Genomic DNA, 17,767 nt, shown 5'->3' on the forward strand with positions numbered 1-17,767 from the left:
GACCCCCCCCCAACCTGGGACCCCGTGCCTCCCCCAGACCCCCCCCCCAAACCGAGTCCCCCCCTCCCCAAAAAAGGGGACCCCCCCCCTCCCCAAATGCCCCCCCAGGATTGATCGGGGGGGCAACCCCCCCCCCCCCCCTTCTTACCTCGATCGCTCGGGGTGGGGTGGGTCGGGACCCCCAAAACCGGGCCCTGGGGGCTCGGAGCCCCCCCCCAGAAGGGTCAGGGGGGTCCCGGGACCCCAAGGCGGGGGGGGGAGGGCGCGGGGGGGTCTCGGATCCCCCCAAACCTGCGGGTCCCGGTCTCGGAGCGGCTGTCGGGGTCCCCCCTCGCCCGCCCCCCCCGCGCCGTGACGTCACTTCCGGCCACGCCCCCTCCCGAGCGCTTCCGGCTTCCGGTTTGTGGGGGGGGAGCCCTGAAGGGAGCCCGGACCCACAGCGGCCCCAGAGGGACCCCGAGGGGAGCCCCCAGACCCAAAGGGACCTCTAGGGGAGCCCCCAGACCCAAAGAGACCCCTAGGGGAGCCCCCAGACCCATAGGGACCCCTAGGGGAGCCCCCAGACCCATAGCAGCCCCATAGGGACCCCTAGGGGAGCCCCCAGACCCATAGGGACCCCTAGGGGAGCCCCCAGACCCATAGAGGCCCCATAGGGACCCCTAGGGGAGCCCCCAGACCCACAGGGACCCCTAGGGGAGCCCCCAGACCTATAGCGGCCCTATAGGGACCCCTAGAGGAGCCCCCAGACCCATAGAGGCCCCATAGGGACCCATAGGGGAGCCCCCAGACCCATAGAGGCCCCATAGGGGAGCCCCCAGACCCATAGGGGAGCCCCCAGACCCATAGCAGCCCCATAGCGCCCCCCCCCCAGCCCCACAGGGACCCCCTGAGACCCAGGGGCCCGACCATGTCAGGGGGGGCGGCTGAGGGGGTCCCCGCGCCCCCCGGGCGCCCCACGGTTTACGTGCTGCTTGGGGGGCCCAGCCCCCCCGAGACCCTGCGTCTGCTCGGGTGAGGGGGGGGCCGTAGATTTTGGGGGGGGGGGGGGCAGAGGCTGGGGGGCTGGGGAGTTGTGGGGTGGTCGTGGGGGGCATATGGGGGTCTCTGTGGGTCTGGGGGCGTGTCTGTGGGTCTGGGGGGGTCTCTATGGGTCTGGGGGCGTCTCTGTGTGTTTGGGGGGGCCTCTATGGGTCTCTATGAGTTTGGGGGGGGGCCTCTGTGGGTTTGGGGGGGTTTCTGTGGGTCTCTATAGATCTAGGGGGTCTCTATGGGTCTGGGGGGGTCTCTGTGGGTCTGGGGGGGGTCTCTGTGGGTTTTGGGGGGTCTCTGTGGGTCGGGGGGGGACCCCGTGACACCCCTTCCCTCCCCCCCCCAGCCTGAGCTCGGAGTCGGGGATCGTGGCCGATATCGAGTGGGACGGGGGGGGCAGCGACCCCGGGGAGCCCCCCCAGGACCCCCCCGCGACCCCCCCACCTCCAGGGACCTGCTACAGCCTCAAGAGCCACCCCCTGCCCCCCAGGTACCCCCCCAAAATACCCCCCAGCCCCCCAATCCCCCCATTAACGCACCCCCAGCCCCCCAATCCCCCCTTTAACACCCCCCCAATCCCCCCTTTAACACCCCCCCCAGCCCCCCAATCCCCCCTTTAACACCCCCCCAATCCCCCCGTTAACGCCCCCCCAGCCCCCCAATCCCCCCATTATCACCCCCCCAGTCCCCCAATCCCCCCATTATCACCCCCCCAGTCCCCCAATCCCCCCATTATCACCCCCACAGCCCCCCAATCCCCCCTTTAATGCCCCCCAATCCCCCCATTAACACCCCCCCAGTCCCCCCTTTAACGCCCCCCCAGCCCCCCAATCCCCCCATTAATGCCCCCCCAGCCCCCAAATCCCCCCATTAATGCACCCCCAGCCCCCCAATCCCCCCATTAATGCCCCCCCAGCCCCCCAATCCCCCCATTAACGCCCCCCCAGCCCCCCAATCCCCCGTTAACGCCCCCCCAGCCCCCCAATCCCCCCATTAACACCCCCCGAGCCCCCCAATCCCCCCTTTAACACCCCCCAGCCCCCCTTAACACCCCCCCAGCCCCCCAATCCCCCCTTTAACGCCCCCCAGCCCCCCTTTAACACCCCCCCAGCCCCTCAATCCCCCCTTTAACGCCCCCCCAGCCCCCCAATCCCCCCTTTAACGCCCCCCAGCCCCCCTTTAACACCCCCCCAGCCCCCCAATCCCCCCATTAACGCCCCCCCAGCCCCCCAATCCCCCCATTAACACCCCCCCAGCCCCCCAATCCCCCCTTTAACATCCCCCCGAGCCCCCCAATCCCCACTATAACATCCCCCCAGCCCCCCAATCCCCCCTTTAATGCCCCCCCAGCCCCCCGATCCCCCCGTTAACGCCTCCCCCCGCAGCCCGGCCCCCCCCGCGGCCCCCCCCTCGTCGCGGGTCCTGCTGCGGCAGCAGCTGATGAGGGCGCAGGCGCAGGAGCAGGAGCGCAGGGAGAAAAGTGGGGGGGCCGCGGCGCCCCCCGCCCCGAACCCTTCCACCCCCATCGCCGTGGGGGCCCCCCCGCCTCGAGAAACCCCCCGCGTCCCCCCCGAGGTGCTCAAGGTGAGACCCCGAGGGCCGTATGGGGGGGGATTTTGGGGGGTCTGGGGGGTGTTTGGGGGGATCTTTGGGTCTGGGGGGGCTCTGGGTGAGATTGGGGGGGCTCTGGGTTAGATTTGGGGGGGTCTCTTGGTGGGTCTGGGGGTCTGAGGGGGCTCTGGGTGGGATTTGGGGGGGTCTCTGGGTGGGTCTGTGAGTCTGGGGGGGCTCTGCGTGGGATTTTGGGGGGGCTCTGGGTGGGATTTGGGGGGTTTCTGGGTGGATCTTTGGATCTGGGGGGGCTCTGGGTGGGATTTGGGGGGGCACTGGGTGGGTCTTTGGATCTTGGGGGGGCTCTGGATGGGATTTGGGGGGTCCCTTTGGATCTGGGGGGTTCTGGGGGGGCTCTGGGTGGGATTTTGGGGGGTCCCTTTGGATCTGGGGGGGCTCTGGGTGGGTCTTTGGATCTTGGGGGGGCTCTGGATGGGATTTGGGGGGTCCCTTTGGATCTGGGGGGCCTCGGGGGGGGTCTGGGGGGGCTCTGCGTGGGATTTTGGGGGGGTCCCTTTGGATCTGGGGGGGCTCTGAGTGGGATTTGGGGGGTCTCTGGGTGGGTCTTTGGATTTGGGGGGGCCTCTGGGTGGGTCTGTGGGTCTGGGGGGGCTCTGGGTTAGATTTGGGGGGGCTCTGGGTGGATCTTTGGGTCTGGGGGGGTCTCTGGGTGAGATTTTGGGGGGTCTCTGGGTGGGTCTGTGTGTCTGGGGGGTCTCTGGGTGGGATCTGGGGGTGCCGGGGGGGGTCTCCGTGCCCCACCCCCCCCTTTCTCTGTCCCCCCCAGGTACAGACTCACCTGGAGAACCCGACGCGCTATCACCTGCGGGCGGCTCAGCGGCAGCAGCTCCGGCGCTTCCTGAGCTCCCGGGGCCCCCCCAGCCCCCCCGGGGCCCCCCCGCACCCCGGGACGCAGGTCAGGGGGGGCTCTGGTGGCATCGGCTCCGATTTTTGGGGTCAATGATGTGGTTTTTGGGGTCAACGACGCAGTTTTCAGGTTAATTAGCTGGTTATTAGGCTTGATAATGTAGATATTGGGTTCAACAACTTTTATTTTGGGGTCCATGACGTGTTTTTTAGGTTCAATGATGTAGATTTTGGGATCAATGAGCTGCGTTTTGTGTTCTATGATGTAATTTTTGAGTCAATTTGTTGGCTTTTAGGTTTCGTGATACAAATTTTGGGGTCAAAGACGTTTTTGGGGGCTACAATGTAGTTTTTGGGTCAATTAGCAGGTTTTTTGGGTTTGATGATGTAGATTTTGGGGTCAATAACCTGGTATTTGAGAGGAATGATGTAGATTTTGGATCAATTAGGTGGTTTTTAGGTCTCAAAGTGTAGATTTTAGGGCCGATGATGTAGTTTTTGGGGCTGATGATGTAGTTTTTGGGTCAGTCAGCTGGTTTTTAGGTTTGATGATGTAGATTTTGGGGTCAACGACTTGGTATTTGAGACGAATAATATAAATTTTGAATCAATTAGTTGGTTTTTATGTTTCAGGGTGTAGATTTTGGGGTCAATAATCTGGTTTTTGAGGGTAAGAATGTAGGTTTTGGGGTAGTTATCTGGTTTATAGGTTTGATGATGTAGATTTCGGGGTGCCCGACCTGGAGTTGGGGTCGACGCCACCGTTTTGGGGGCGCCGCCTTGCTGTGGGGAGGGGTCTGTGGCGATATAGGGGGGGGGGGCATTAACCCCTTACACCCCTCCGCTGTGTCCCCCCCCCCCAGATCGAGGCGGTGCTGGAGGAGCTGATGGGGCTGGAGCCGAGCTGCGAGGAGCCCCTCGACTTCACCCCCGAGCCCCACGCTGTGAGTGCCCCGCGATTGCGCAATAGGGGGCGTGGCCACCGCAAGCCCCGCCCACAGACCCGGGATTGCGCAATAGGGGGCGTGGCCACCGCAAGCCCCGCCCACAGACCCGGGATTGCGCAATGGGGGCGTGGCCACCGCAGGCCCCGCCCACAGACCCGGGATTGCGCAATAGGGGGCGTGGCCTGCTCTCCATATAAGGCGATGGGGGCGTGGCCAGGGCCCCTCCCAGCCCCACCCAAGGGGTCTCCAGCCCCATTGGGGGGTTTGGGGGGGGGCAGCCTGACACCTCCTCCCTGTCGTTCCCCCCCCAGGAGGTTTTTACCCCCCCCCAGGAGGTTTTTACCCCCCCCCAGGGCGGCAGCAGCTCCTGCCCCGCGGAGCTGCCCCACGTCAAGGCTGAGCTCTCAGGTGAGGGGGGGTCCTGGGGGTCCCTATGGGGCGGGGGGGGGGGTCTTCATGGCATAAGGGGGACGTCCTATAGATTGGGGGGGGTCCCTATGGGGCCAGTGAGGGGTTCAGGGTGTTCTAGGGGGCATGGGGGGGTTCCTATTGGATGAGGTGGGAGTCTATATGGGGTGAGGGGGAGCCCTATGGGGTTAAAGGGGGGGTTCTATGGGGTGAGGAGGATTCTGGGGGTCCCTAGGGGGTGAGGGAGGGTCTGCTATGGGGCGAGGGGGGGTCGCTGTGAGGTACTGAGGGCTCTGCCCCCCCAGAATCGGAGGCAAAGGCGCTGCTGAAGGAGCGGCAGAAGAAGGACAACCACAACCTGAGTGAGTTGGGGGGCCCCTATGGGGCTGGGGGGGCCGCTGGGGGGCTGAGGGGGCTGCTGGGGGGGCTGCTATGCCCCGCTGTGGGGCAGCTGATGCCCCCCCCCCCCCCAAATCTTCTGTTCCCCAGTCGAGCGGCGCCGTCGCTTCAACATCAACGACCGAATCAAAGAGCTGGGGACCCTGATCCCCAAATCCAGCGACCCGTGAGTGGGGGGCAGCCCCACAGCGCCCTGCTGCGCCCCCAATTCCTCCCTCCCCAGCCCCATAGCCCCCCATAAACCCCCTCTTCAGCCCCATAGACCCCTATAACCCCCCTCCCCAGCCCCATAGCCCCCCATAACCCCCCTCTCCAACCCCATAGTCCCCAATAAATCCCCTCCCCAGCCCCATAGCACCCCATAACCCCCCTTCCCAGCCCCATAGCCCCCCATAAACCCCCTCCCCAGCCCCATAGCCCCCCATAAACCCCCTCCCCCGCCCCCTAACCCCCGTTTCCAGTCCCATAGCCCCCCATAACCCCGCTCCCCAGCCCCATAGCCCCCATAAACCCCCTCCCCAGCCCCCTAATCCCCCTCCCCAGCCCCCTAATCCCCCTCCCCAGCCCCATAGTCCCCCATAACCCCCTTTCCCAGCCCCATACCCCCTATAAACCCCCTTCCCACCCCCTAACCCCTCTCCCCAGCCCCATAGCCCCCCCAACCCCCTTCCCCAGGCCCGTAACCGCCCTCCCCAGCCCCATAGCTCCTCGTAACCCCCTTTCCCAGCCTCATAATCCCCCTCTGCAGCCCCAGAGCACCCCTGAACTCCCCTCCCCGGCCCCAGGGCCCCCCCCAACCCCCTCTGCAGCCCCACAGCCCCCCGTAACCCCGCTCCCCAGCCCCATAGCCGCCTCCCCACGAGCTGCGGTGCCGGCAGGGAGACGCGGTGGAACAAGGGCTCCATCCTGAAGGCGTCGGTCGACTACATCCGCAAGCTGCAGCGCGAGACCCAGCGCTCGCGAGACCTCGAGCTGCAGCAGCAGCGCCTCGAGGAGACCAACCGCGGCCTGCGGCTGCGCCTCCAGGTGCGGGGCTGGGGGTTGTGGGGCTGGTGAGAGGGGCTCTGGAGGGCTATGGGGCTGGGGAGGGTGGAAACGGGGGGCTGAGAGGGGGGCCAAGGGCTTCAGAGGAGCAGGGCTGAGGGGGATCTGCGGGGCAGGAGGGTCACTGGGCTCTGCTTTCCTCCCCCTGCAGGAGCTGGAGCTGCAGGCGCAGCTGCACGGGCTGCCGCTGCCCCCCCCGCTAGTGCCCCAGGACCCCCCCGGGGGCCCCCCCTCGGCCTTGGGGTGCCCCCCAACCCCCCCAGGCCTCCTGGAGCTGCCGTTACCCCCCGGGCTCTCCCCGCCGGCCCTAGACTTGGGGGGCCTGGATGAGCTCCTCCTCGACGAGGTCGGGGGGCTGTCGCCCCTCGGCCCCCCCGGCGCCCTCCTCGCCTCCCCCGCCCCCTCCAGCCCCCGCAGCAGCGCCAGCATGGACGACGACCCCTGAGAGCCCCGGGGGGACCCCCAGGTGCCCCTGCCCCATAGCAGGTGGGCCCCACAAGGGGGGCCGAACCCTCCCGAGAAGCAGTGTTACCCTTTTAAGAGGTCGACCGGGTGGGGGCCCGCTTAAGGGGCTTGGGACGGTGTCGCCCCTTTAAGAAGGGACCATGAAGTTGCTCTATGAGGAGCTCTCCTGTGGTCCCCGCCTTTGGTTTGCCCCTTTAAGGGTGGGACCCACACTGTTTCCACTTTAAGGCTTTATTATGCGCACTCAGATGTTGCCCCTTTAAGAGTCGTTTACGGGGCTGATTTGCGTTTACTCTTTTAAAAGGGCATCCACTCACCCATTTAAGGGGCTGCCGCGCACCCGCCGCCGTCTGACGTTGCCCTTTTAAGAGTCCCCTGAGCCCCACCTGTGGGCCACGCCCCCTCTATTTCCCGCGCTGGGGGCTGGGCCCTCGGCGCGAAGACCCCCCTGCCTGTCAATCAACAGCGACGGCCCCGCCCACCCCTTTAGCCCCGCCCCTTTTTGTACGGAAGCCACGTGGGAAATAAACGTTTGTTACCAAGGCAACGCCTCGCTTTACGGCTGCCGGGGCCTTCCGGGGAGGGTCTGTAGGGGCTGGGGGGGGGTGTCTCTTTGGGGATCCTGGGCCGCTATGGCTCCTATAGGGCTGGGGGGCGCCTCCTGTGCCCCGTAACGCTGTGGGGCCGCTCTATGGATTCTACAGCGGAGGGGGGCGCCCCCTGAACCCCATAGCGGAGCCCCTAGAGCGCCCTTCAATCCCGAGCAGTCTCCGCGTTCCCACGCTCGGGGCCACTCTACCCACGCCGGGAGGCCCCGCGCTCTATGGTAGCCGCGCCCTCGCGCCTTCGCGCCTTGTCGTCACTTCCGGTTCTCTATGCCCAGCCCCGCGCGCAGAGCGTCCACTTCCGGCGCGGCCGAGGGGGCCAAGATGGCGGAGGCGCTGTCAGGAGAGGAGTTCCAGCGCATGCAGGTTTGGGGGGGGGGGGGGGTGTGGATTTGGGGGGCTCCGGCGGGCTGGGGGGGGGCGGGGCCGGGACCCCCCTCTCACCGCTCCCCCGCCCCGCAGGCGCAGTTGCTGGAGCTGCGGAGCGAGAATTACCGCTTGTCGGATGAGCTGAGGAAAAACGGGGCCGGTACGCGGGGGTGGGGGGGGGGGGGCAGGGCTGGGGGGGGGGTCTGTGGGGCAGCCTGGGGGGCTGACCCCCCTATTTTTCTTCTCCCCCCCCCTCTATTTTTCTTCTCCCCCCCTCCCCAGAGCTGTCGGGGCTGCGAGCACGAGTGCAGGCGCTCGACAAGGACCTGGCCAGGGCCAACAAGGTGCCCCCCCCCCCCCCCCCCCGCAGCGACCCCCCCCCCCCAAACCCCCCAGCGACCCCCCCCACCCCATAGGGGCTTTCTCTGCCGTATAGCGACTCTCTCTGCTGTGCCCCCCCCCCCCCAATTTTCCTCCCTCCCAATCCTAACAGGCGCTGAGCAAGAGCAAGAAAGCACAGGTTGGATTTGGGGGTCCCCGGGGGGGCGGATCTGGGGGGCGGGGGGGGGTCTTTAGGGGGTCTCGGGGGGGGTAGGGGGTCCTTACGGGGGGGGTCTGTGAGGATGCTGGGGCCTTCTGGGGGGCTGGGAGGGTCCAGGGGGTTTCTTTGAGGGTCTTAAGGGTTTTTGGGGGGGGCTTGGGGGTCCCTGGGGGGGGTCTTTGGGGATCCTGGGGTCTTTTGGGGGTGCAAGGGGGGGCGTTTAGGGGTCTCTGAGGGGGTTGGGGGTCCCTGGGGGGGGTCTTTGGGGATCCTGGGGTCTTCTGGGGGTGCAAGGGGGGGTCAGGGAGGGTCTTTAGGGGTCTCTGAGGGGGTTGGGGGTCCCTAGGGGGGGTCTTTGGGGATTCTGGGGGTGCAGGGGGGGTCAGGGAGGGTCTTTAGGGGTCTCTGAGGGGGTTGGGGGTCCCTGGGGGGGGTCTTTGGGGATCCTGGGGTCTTCTGGGGGTGCAAGGGGGGTCAGGGAGGGTCTTTAGCGACCTGTGGGGAGATCTCAGTGGGTCTCATGGGTTTTTAGGGGCTGTTCTCAGTTTGGGGGGGATGGGGGGTCTGGTTTTGGGGGTGCCTGACCCCCCTAGACCCCCCCTTTCCGATTTTGGGGGGTCCTCCAGGAGGTGGAGGCGCTGCTGGGGGAGACGCGGATGCTGCAGGGGAAGCTCCAGAGCCAGGAGGACGATTTCCCGGCTCCAGAACAGCACCTTGCTGCGCGAGCTGGCCAAGGTGACCCCAAAACCCACCCCCTGCACCCCAAAATCCACGTCTGTGACCCAAAAACCAGCTCTGGGACCCCTGAATCCACTCCCTGTGCCCCAAAAAACCAGCTCTGGGACTCCAAATCCACTCCTGCGCCCCAAAAACCAGCTCTGGGATCCCAAAATCCACACCTGTGTCCTCAAAACCAGCTCTGGACCCCAAAGTCCACCCCTGTGTTTCCCAAAACCAGCTCTGGGACCCCAAAATCCACCCCTGTGCCCCAAAAACCAGCTTTGGGACCCCAAAATCCATCCCTGCGCCCCAAAAACCAGCTCTGGGACCCCAAAATCCACCCCCTGTGCCCCAAAACCAGCTCTGGGACCCAAAATCCATCCCTGTGTCCTCAAAACCAGCTCTGGGACCCCAAAATCCACTCCTGTGCCCCAAAAACCAGCTCTGGGACTCCAAAATCCATTCCTGCGCCCCAAAAACCAGCTCTGGGACCCAAAATCCACCCCTGTGTTCCCAAAACCACCTCTGGGACCCCAAAATCCACCCTGTGTCCCCAAAACCAGCTCTGGGACCCCAAAATCCACCCCTGTGTCCCCAAAACCAGCTTTGGACTCCAAAATCCATTCCTGCGCCCCAAAAACCAGCTCTGGATCCCAAATCCACCCCCTGCGCCCCAAAACCAGCTCTAGGACCCCTAAATCTAGTCCTGTGTCACCAAAACCAGCTCTGGGACCCCAAAATCCATCCCTGTGTTCTCAAGACCAGCTCTGGGACCCCTGAATCTACTCCCTGTGCCCCCAAAACCAGCCTTGGGACCCCAGAATACATCTCTGTGTCCCCAAAAGCTACTCTGGGACCCCAAAATCCACCCCCTGCACCCCAAGACCAGCTCTGGGACCCCTAAATCTAGTCCTGTGTCACCAAAACCAGCTCTGGGACCCCAAAATCCACCCTGTGCATCCCTAAATCCACCTGTGGGGCCCCACAAGTCATTCCTGCACCCCAAAATTCAATCTGGGACGCTCTCAGGACCCCAAAGCCCCTCTAAAGACTCCAAAAACACCCCCGGGACCCCAAAACTCACTCTGAGACCCCAGTGTCCCTCCCAGGGACCCCAAATCCCCACCCTGGGGGTCCACATTGTTATTGGGGGGGGGGTTTAACCTTGTTGGGGGGCTCTGGGGGTCATTTTTGGGGTTCTGGGGGGGGGGCTAGTTGGTTGGAGGGGTCTGCAGGGGTTATTTTGGGGTGCTAGGAGTGGGTCCTTGATGTTTTGGGGGGGGGGTGTCTCAGCTGTGTGCGCAGATCGAGGGGTTGGAGGACGAGAACCGGCGCCTGCGGGAAGGGGGGGGCCAGGACCCCCCCAAATCCCCCGCGAGCCCCCCCAGGACGCGGTTGGCGGGGACCCCCCTGCCCCCCCAGAAGGTGAGGGGGGGGGGATTGAGGGTTTGGGGGGCTGGGGGTGGGGGGTGGGGGCTCTGAAGGTTCGGGGGGGGTGCTGAAGGGGGTCCTGGGGGTTTGGGGGGGCTCTGAGGGTCCCTATGGGGCTGGAGGGGGGGGGGGGGGGGGCTGGGGATCTGACCCCCTCCCCGTTTGCAGCCCCCCCCGAGCCCCCCCAGGAGCAGCCGCTGCCAGAGGAGGAGGAGAGGGGGGACACTGCCCCCGGGGACCCCCCCGAACCCCCCAGCCAGGTACAGGGGGGTCGCTTGGGGGTCTGGGGGGGCTCCCTTGGGGGTCTGGGGGATCATTTAGGGGTCTGGGGGGGCTTTTAGGGGTCTGGGGGCTCATTTGGGGGTCCGGGGGGAGGTTTAGGGGACTGGGGGGGCCATTTGATTCTATGATTTGGGGGGTTGAGGGGGGTATCAAGGTCTGGGGGTATTGGGGGGGCTTGGGGGGCTATAGAGGGGGCTGTGAGGGTCTGGGGGGGGGCTTTGGGGGGGCTCTAGCGGACACGGGGGGCTGGGGGGGGGCTGTAGGGGTCTGGGGTGTTATATGGGACCTGAAGGGGGGGTCTGGGGGGCCATGGGGGATCTTGGGGGGGGGTTTAGGGCTCGGGGGGGGAAGTGGGGGTCTCACAGGGTCTCCCCAGCCCGAGGTGATGCGGCTGCAGGCGGAGGTGGACGAGGTGAGGGGGGGGGGCAGCCCTTTTTGGGGGGCACTTGGGGGTCTGAGGGGGGGGATTTGCAGGTTGGGGGGGTGATTGAGAGGATTGGGGGGTCCCGGGGGAGGATTTGGGGGGTCCTGGGGTGGGGTGGGGGGGGGATTTTGGGGACGGGGGGGAGGATTTGAGTGTGTTGGGGGTTGGATTTGGGGGCTTGGGGGAGGATTTGGGGGGCCTGGGGGAGGATTTGGGGGTCCTGGGGGGGGATTGGGAGGATTTGGGGGGTGAGGGGGAGAAATGGGGGGGATTTGGGGGTCTTGGGGGGATTTGGGGGTCCCGGGGGAGGATTTGTGGGTCTGGGGGGGATTTGTTGGATGAGAGGGGGATGTGGGGGTCCGGGGGGGGGATTTAGGGGTCCGGGGGGGGGGAACTGGGGGGGGATGTTGGGGTCTGGGACCCCCACGTCCCCTCCCCGTATCAATTTTGTGCCCCCCCAGCTGACAGCGAAGCTGCAGGAGCAGCAGGCGAGGTGAGACCCCCCCCAAATTCATTTTGCTGCGGGGGGGGGGACCCCAAATTCCTTTCCCCCCCCCCCCAACCCCCCTTTTCCCCCCCCCCCACCCAGGGCCCGGGAGCTGCGGGAGCAGGAGCTGCGGGAGCTGCAGGAGCAAAACCAGCGGCTGCGGGAGCAGCTGGAGGCGGCTGACGAGGTTTGGGGTCCCTCTAGCCCCTATAGATGCTCTGGAGACCCTATAGAAGTTTCCTAGTCCCTGTAGGAACCTTATATCTTGTATAAGAACATCTATAATTTCTGTGAGAGCTTCAATAACTCATATAAAAACCATTGTGGGATTTAAAAAAAGCTTTATAGTATCTTTAAGAGCATTTATAGATCTTTTAGAGAGCTGTATGGTTCCTATAGGTGTTTCTATAACTCTTTTTTTTCTTTATATATACGTATTTCTATTTATAATAATCTCTCTTTCTCTATATATATCTATATATACTCTAAATCGAGAAGTACTTATAGTTTATAGTTTTTTTGGGAAGTTCTGCAGCCCTTATAGGAATCTTTATAACCCCTATAGAATTCTCTGTAGTTTTTTTGGGAAGTTCTATAGGCGTTATAAGATTTTTTCTAGTCCTTATAGAAATATCTATAATTTATATATAGAGTTTTTGGGAAGCTTTAAAGTCTGTGTGGGAATTTATTTAATTTTTATAGAAGTATTTATAGTCTATAGGTTTTTAAGGAGCTTTACAGTGCGTATAGGAGTTTTTCTAGTCCTTATAGGAGTATCTATAGCCTATAGATTGCTTGGAAAATCTGCAGCCCTTATAGAAATCTTCTTAGTTCCTGTAGAACTGCTTATAGTTTTTTTGTGAAGTTCTACAATGCCTGAAAGAATGTTTTAGTTTCTATGGAAGTATCTACAGTCTATAGTTTTTTGGGGAAGTCCTATATTCCCTATAAGAATATTTCTAGTCCCTATAGAAGTATCTACACCGTATAGTTTTCCTGGGAAGCTCTGAAGTCCCTATAGGAGCCCCCTGGCTTATCACATCCAACCATACGTGCTCTATAAACCGTTGGCGAGCTCCTCACAGCGCCTGTAGCCCCCGGCGCAGCCCCGTAGGGCCCCCCTGGCCCGCTATAGGTGCCCTATAGGGTGTGCGGGGGCTGCAGGCGCAGCGGGGGCTGCGGGAGCGGCTGGAGGCGCAGGCGCAGGAGCTGCAGCGGAGCCGGGCGCAGCGCGAGGCCCTGGACGCGCAGCTGCAGGTACGGGGGGGTGGCTCAGGGAGGGGACGCGAGGGACCCTCGGGGACGTATGGAGCCCATAGGGGCCGCCTGGCACCCGTAGGGGCTGCGGGGGCGGCTGGCGGAGGCGGAGGCGGCGCGGGACGGCAGCGAGCGGCAGCGCCAGGAGGAGGCGGCCACGGCGCAGGAGCACGGAGAGAGGCTGCAGCGGAGCCTCGAGGTGCGGGGGGCACCTATGGGGACCATAGGGGGGCCCCTCTGGGACGTATGGAGCCCGTAGGGGTCCTCTGGGATGTATGGGGCGCGTAGAAGCTTGCTGGGATATACGGAGCCTCTAGGAGGTGTTGGGGATGTATAGAGCTCATAAGAACTCATTGGGATGTATGGTGTCTATAGGGGTTCTCTGGATGTATGGAGCATGTAGATGCTCTCTAGGATGTATGGGATGCATAGGGGCTCCCTGAGATATATAGAATCCATAGGACCCGTTGGAGACATATGGAGCCCATGAAATTCTCTGGGATGTATGGAGCCCATAGGGGACATCCGGGACGTATAGAGAGCGTAGGGACTTCGGGGGTGGCTGTGGGGGTGGATGGAGCCCATAGGAATTCCCTGGGATGTATGGGGCCCATAGGAGCCGCTTGGATGTATGGGGCGTATAGGGACCCTGTGGGATGTATGGGGTGTATAGGGACCCCGTGGGATGTATAGAGCCCATAAGGATTACCTAGGACATATAGAGGCTATAGGGGTCGGTGGGATGGATGGAGCCTATAGGGATTTTCTGGGGATGTATGGGACCTATAGAAACTCCCTGGAATATATGGGGTCCATAGGAACCTCTTGGGATATGTGGGGTGCATAGGGAGCTGCTGGGATGTATAGAGCCCATAGGGACCCCCTAGGCTATATGGAGCCCCCAGGGCTCCCCCCCCCGGCCCCTATAGGAGCCCTATAGGTGCCCTATAGGCACCCCCCGTCCCCGCAGGAGCTGCAGGCGGCGCTGGCTGAGGCCGAGCAGCAGCGGGAGCGGCTCGAGAGCGAGGGGCGAGCCCTGCGCCAGGTACCAAAACCCCCCGATTCACCCCAAAATCAGCCCCCGGGGACCCCAAAACCCCCCGATTCACCCCAAAATCAGCCCCCGGGGACCCCAAAACCCCCCGATTCACCCCAAAATCAGCCCCCAGGGACCCCAAACCCCCCAATTCACCCCAAAATCAGCCCCCAGGGACCCCAAACCCCCCCGATTCACCCCAAAATCAGCCCTGGGGACCCCAAAACTCCCCAATTCAGCCCAAAATCATCCCCCAGAGACCCCAACATCCTCCGATTCACCCCAAAATCAGCTCCCAGCACCCCCTCTTCACCCCCAGCCCCCCAGAGACCCCAAATCCGCACCATTTCACCCCAAAATCACCGAGGACCCACCCCCCGGGACCCTCAAATGCCCCCCTAGTGCTCCAAAAATACCCTTAGGATCCCGTCAGATCCCCCCAAATCCCTTCCGAGCCCCCCTAGGACACCTCGACGCCCCCAAATCCCCCCCCCCAGGCCCCCTCAAACCCCCCAGGCCCCCCCAAACCCCCCAGGACCCCCCCAATTCTCCCCCTCTGCCCCCCCCAGGAGCTGAAGGACGTGCGGGACGGGCAGCGCATCCTGGAGAAGAAAGGCAGCGCGGCGGTGAGCTCCCCCCCACCCCGAGCTTGGAGGGGTCCCTGGGGGGGGCCTGAACCCCTCTTTTTTTGGTTTTTATAACCCTTGAACCCCCTTTTTTTTAGCTGAAGGACCTGAAGCGGCAGCTGCAGCTGGAGCGGCGCCGCGGCGATCGCCTGCAGGAGCGGCTGCAGGAGCTGCTGGCTCCGAACCGCAACCGCACTGGTGAGTGAGTGGGGATTTAGGGGGTCCTGGGGAGGATTTAGGGGGTCCTGGGGGGGATTTGGGGCTCCCAGAAGGGTTTAGAGGTTCCTGGGGGGGGGATTAGGAAGTCTAAACGCAGCAGACGTAGCTGGAGCAGCATCGCGGTGACTGGATGCGCGAGCGTCTGCGGGAGCTGCTGGGGCTTTCGCTGCCTCCAACCCCCACCCCTTTTTGCTCTTTTGCCCCCTGAACCCCCCAATCTGCCCCTTTTTGCCCCCCCCGACTCCCCCTGTTTTGCCCCCCCCCCCCAGGGCTGGAGGAGCTGGGGCTGGAGGGGGGCGACAGCAGCAGCCTCTCGTCCCTCGGCCGCGACGGCTCTGCGCCCGGCAGCACCAAGGTGGGGGGGCACTGGGGGGGACTGGGGGGGCACTGGGAGGGGATGGGGGGGCGCTGGGAGGGGATGGGGGCGCTGGGAGGGGACTGGGGGGCACTGGGAGGGGACGGGGGGGCGCTGGGAGGGGACGGGGGGCGCTGGGAGGGGACGGGGGGGCGCCGGGAGGGGACGGGGGGGTGCCGGGAGGGGACTGGGGGGCGCCGGGAGGGGATGGGGGGTGCCGGGAGGGGGTGGGGGGCGCTGGGAGGGACTGGGTGGCACTGGGAGGGGATGGGGGGGCGCTGGGAGGGACTGGGGGGCACTGGGAGGGGACGGGGGGGCACTGGGAGGGACTGGGGGGCACTGGGAGGGGACTGGAGGGCACTGGGAGGGACGGGGGGGCGCTGGGAGGGGACGGGGGGGGACTGGGGGCACAGGAGTGATTGGGACGGGACTGGGGGGCACTGGGAGGGGACGGGGGGGCACTGGGGGGCAGTGGGAGCGCCTGACCCCCCCCCGTTCCCCCAGTCGGGCTCGGGCAGCCCCGGGGGGGGCAGCGGGGGGGCTCCGGCCGGGCTCTCTCCGGCCGAGGTGGCCGAGTTGTTCCAGCGCCTCGCCCAGAGCCAGCAGGAGCGCTGGCTGCTCGAGGAGAAGGTACCGCTGCCGCCCCTTCTTTCCTCTTCTCTCTCTTCTTTTCCTTTAGACCTTTCTCTTTTCTTTCTTTCTTTCTTTTCTCTTTGCTTCTCTTCTTTCTTCCTTTTTTCCACACATTTTTTTTCACTTTTTTCTCTATTTTTTCTTTCTTTCTCTTGTTTTCTTTTTTATTTTTTCTTTTTTTTTTTATTTTTTCTTTTTCTTTCTTCTGTTCTTTTATTTGCTCTTTCTCTTTCCTGTTAGTTCCCCTTCCCCTTCCCCTTCCTTTCCCCTTCCTTTCCCCTTCCTTTCCCCTTCCTTTCCCCTTCCTTTCCCCTTCCTTTCCCCTTCCTTTCCCCTTCCTTTCCCCTTCCCCTTCCCCTTCCCCTTCCCCTTCCCCTTTCCCTCCCCCCTTCCCCTTCCCCTTCCCCTTCCCCTTCCCCTTCCCCTTCCCTTCCTTTCCCCTTCCTTTCCCCTTCCCTTTCCCCTTCCCTTTCCCCTTCCCTTTCCCCTTCCCTTTCCCCTTCCCTTTCCCCTTCCCTTTCCCCTTCCCTTTCCCCTTCCCTTTCCCCTTCCCTTTCCCCTTCCCTTTCCCGCTTTCCTCTTTCTCTTCCCCTTTCCCCTTCCTTTTCCCCTTTCCCCTTCCTTTTCCCCTTTCCCCTTCCTTTTCCCCTTTCCCCTTCCCCTTTCCCCTTCCCCTTTCCTCTTTCTCTTCCCCCTTCCTTTTCCCCTTCCCCCTTCCTTTTCCCCTTCCCCCTTCCTTTTCCCCTTCCCCCTTCCTTTTCCCCTTTCCCCTTCCTTTTCCCCTTTCCCCTTCCTTTTCCTCTTTCCCCTTTTCCTCTTTCCCCTTTCCCTCTTTCCCCTTTCCCTCTTTCCCCTTTCCCTCTTTCCCCTTTCCCTCTTTCCCCTTTCCCTCTTTCCCCTTTTCCTCTTTCCCCTTCCTTTTCCTCTTTTCTTTTCCTTTTCCTCTTTCTTTTCTCTTTCTTTCTTTTCTTGTTTTTCTAGTTTACCTTTCCTTCTTTTCCTTCCTTTGCTTCGTTTCCTTCCTTTGCTTCGTTTCCTTCTTTCCTTTCCCTTCCTTTTCCTCCCTCCCTTCCTTCCTTCCTCCGTTCATACCTTTCTCTTGCCTTTCTTTCCTTCTTCCTTCATCTCCCCCCCGTTTCCCCCCCGTTTCCCCCCCGTTTCCCCAGGTCCGGCACCTGGAGGTCAGCAGCGCCTCCATGGCCGAGGATCTCTGCCGCAAAAGCGCCATCATCCAGAGCTTCGTGCGCGACAGCCGCCTCGGTCGGTGCTCCCAGCGCCCCCCCGTCCCCTCCCAGTGCCTCCCAGTCCCCCCAGTTAACCCTTTCCACCCCCCCCCCCCCCCCCCAAACCCAGAGGCGGCGGCGCCCCCCGCTGCCCCCCGGCGCGGGGAGGACGGGCTGCGCGAGATGAACAAGAAGCTGCAGAACCTGCTGGAGGAGCAGATGACCAAGAACCTGAGCCTGGGCCGGGTGAGAGGGACTGGGGGGGACTGGGAGGGACTGGGGGGCACTGGGAGGGGGCTGGGGGGCACTGGGAGGGGCTGGGGGGCACTGGGAGGGGTCTGGGGGGGTATGAAGGGGACTGGGAGGGGACTGAGGGCCACTAGGAGGCCCTCGGAGGGGCCTGGGGGGCACTGGGAAGGGATTGTGGACACTGGGAGGGGATTGTGGGCACTGGGAGGGGATTGGGAGAGGACTGGGAGTCGCTGGGAGGGGATTGTGGGCACTGGGAGGGGACTGGGGGGCACTGGGAGTCACAGAGAGGGGATTGGGGGGCTCTGGGAGTCGCTGGGAGGGGATTGGGGTGCACTGGGAGGGGATTGTGGGCACTGGGAGGGGACTGGGGGCACTGGGAGGGGATTGGGGGGCACTGGGAGGGGGCTGGGGGGCACTGGGAGGGGATTGTGGGCACTGGGAGGGGATTGGGGGGCACTGGGAGGGGATTGTGGGCACTGGGAGGGGATTGGGGGGCACTGGGAGGGGACTGGGGGGCACTGGGAGTCGCAGGGAGGG

The 17,767-nt window shown here is 63.6% G+C and overlaps 2 protein-coding genes across 3 annotated transcripts; both read left to right on the forward strand.

Moving 5' to 3' along the window:
• The first annotated feature begins 396 nt into the window (after window positions 1-396).
• LOC138735287 (transcription factor E3-like) lies at window positions 397-7,310 on the forward strand. Of its 2 annotated transcripts, none has more exons than XM_069883188.1 (10): window positions 397-1,011; window positions 1,376-1,519; window positions 2,415-2,613; window positions 3,428-3,556; window positions 4,371-4,451; window positions 4,766-4,862; window positions 5,168-5,224; window positions 5,352-5,427; window positions 6,140-6,287; window positions 6,457-7,310. In XM_069883188.1, exons 1-10 carry the CDS (start codon window positions 908-910, stop codon window positions 6,748-6,750), a joined length of 1,329 nt encoding a protein of 442 aa, XP_069739289.1. In that variant the 5' UTR covers window positions 397-907; the 3' UTR covers window positions 6,751-7,310. The 2 variants fall into 2 exon arrangements, with proteins under 2 accessions (XP_069739289.1, XP_069739290.1); XM_069883189.1 differs by having other exon boundaries at window positions 4,787-4,862.
• GRIPAP1 (GRIP1 associated protein 1) lies at window positions 6,775-17,261 on the forward strand (the record flags this gene model as incomplete). Its single annotated transcript, XM_069883190.1, has 20 exons — window positions 6,775-6,791; window positions 7,654-7,741; window positions 7,838-7,904; window positions 8,027-8,088; window positions 8,238-8,264; window positions 8,912-9,020; window positions 10,299-10,430; window positions 10,605-10,696; window positions 11,095-11,130; window positions 11,604-11,635; window positions 11,732-11,816; window positions 12,794-12,886; window positions 12,969-13,085; window positions 13,857-13,931; window positions 14,492-14,548; window positions 14,647-14,746; window positions 15,037-15,122; window positions 15,627-15,752; window positions 16,922-17,015; window positions 17,109-17,261. Coding segments are annotated over exons 2-20 (1,585 nt in total), but the record flags the coding sequence as incomplete, so codon positions are not given.
• Window positions 17,262-17,767: the final 506 nt, after the last annotated feature.

This window comes from Phaenicophaeus curvirostris, unplaced genomic scaffold (assembly GCF_032191515.1).
Source record: "Phaenicophaeus curvirostris isolate KB17595 unplaced genomic scaffold, BPBGC_Pcur_1.0 scaffold_673, whole genome shotgun sequence".
Taxonomy (NCBI): Eukaryota; Metazoa; Chordata; class Aves; order Cuculiformes; family Cuculidae; genus Phaenicophaeus; species Phaenicophaeus curvirostris.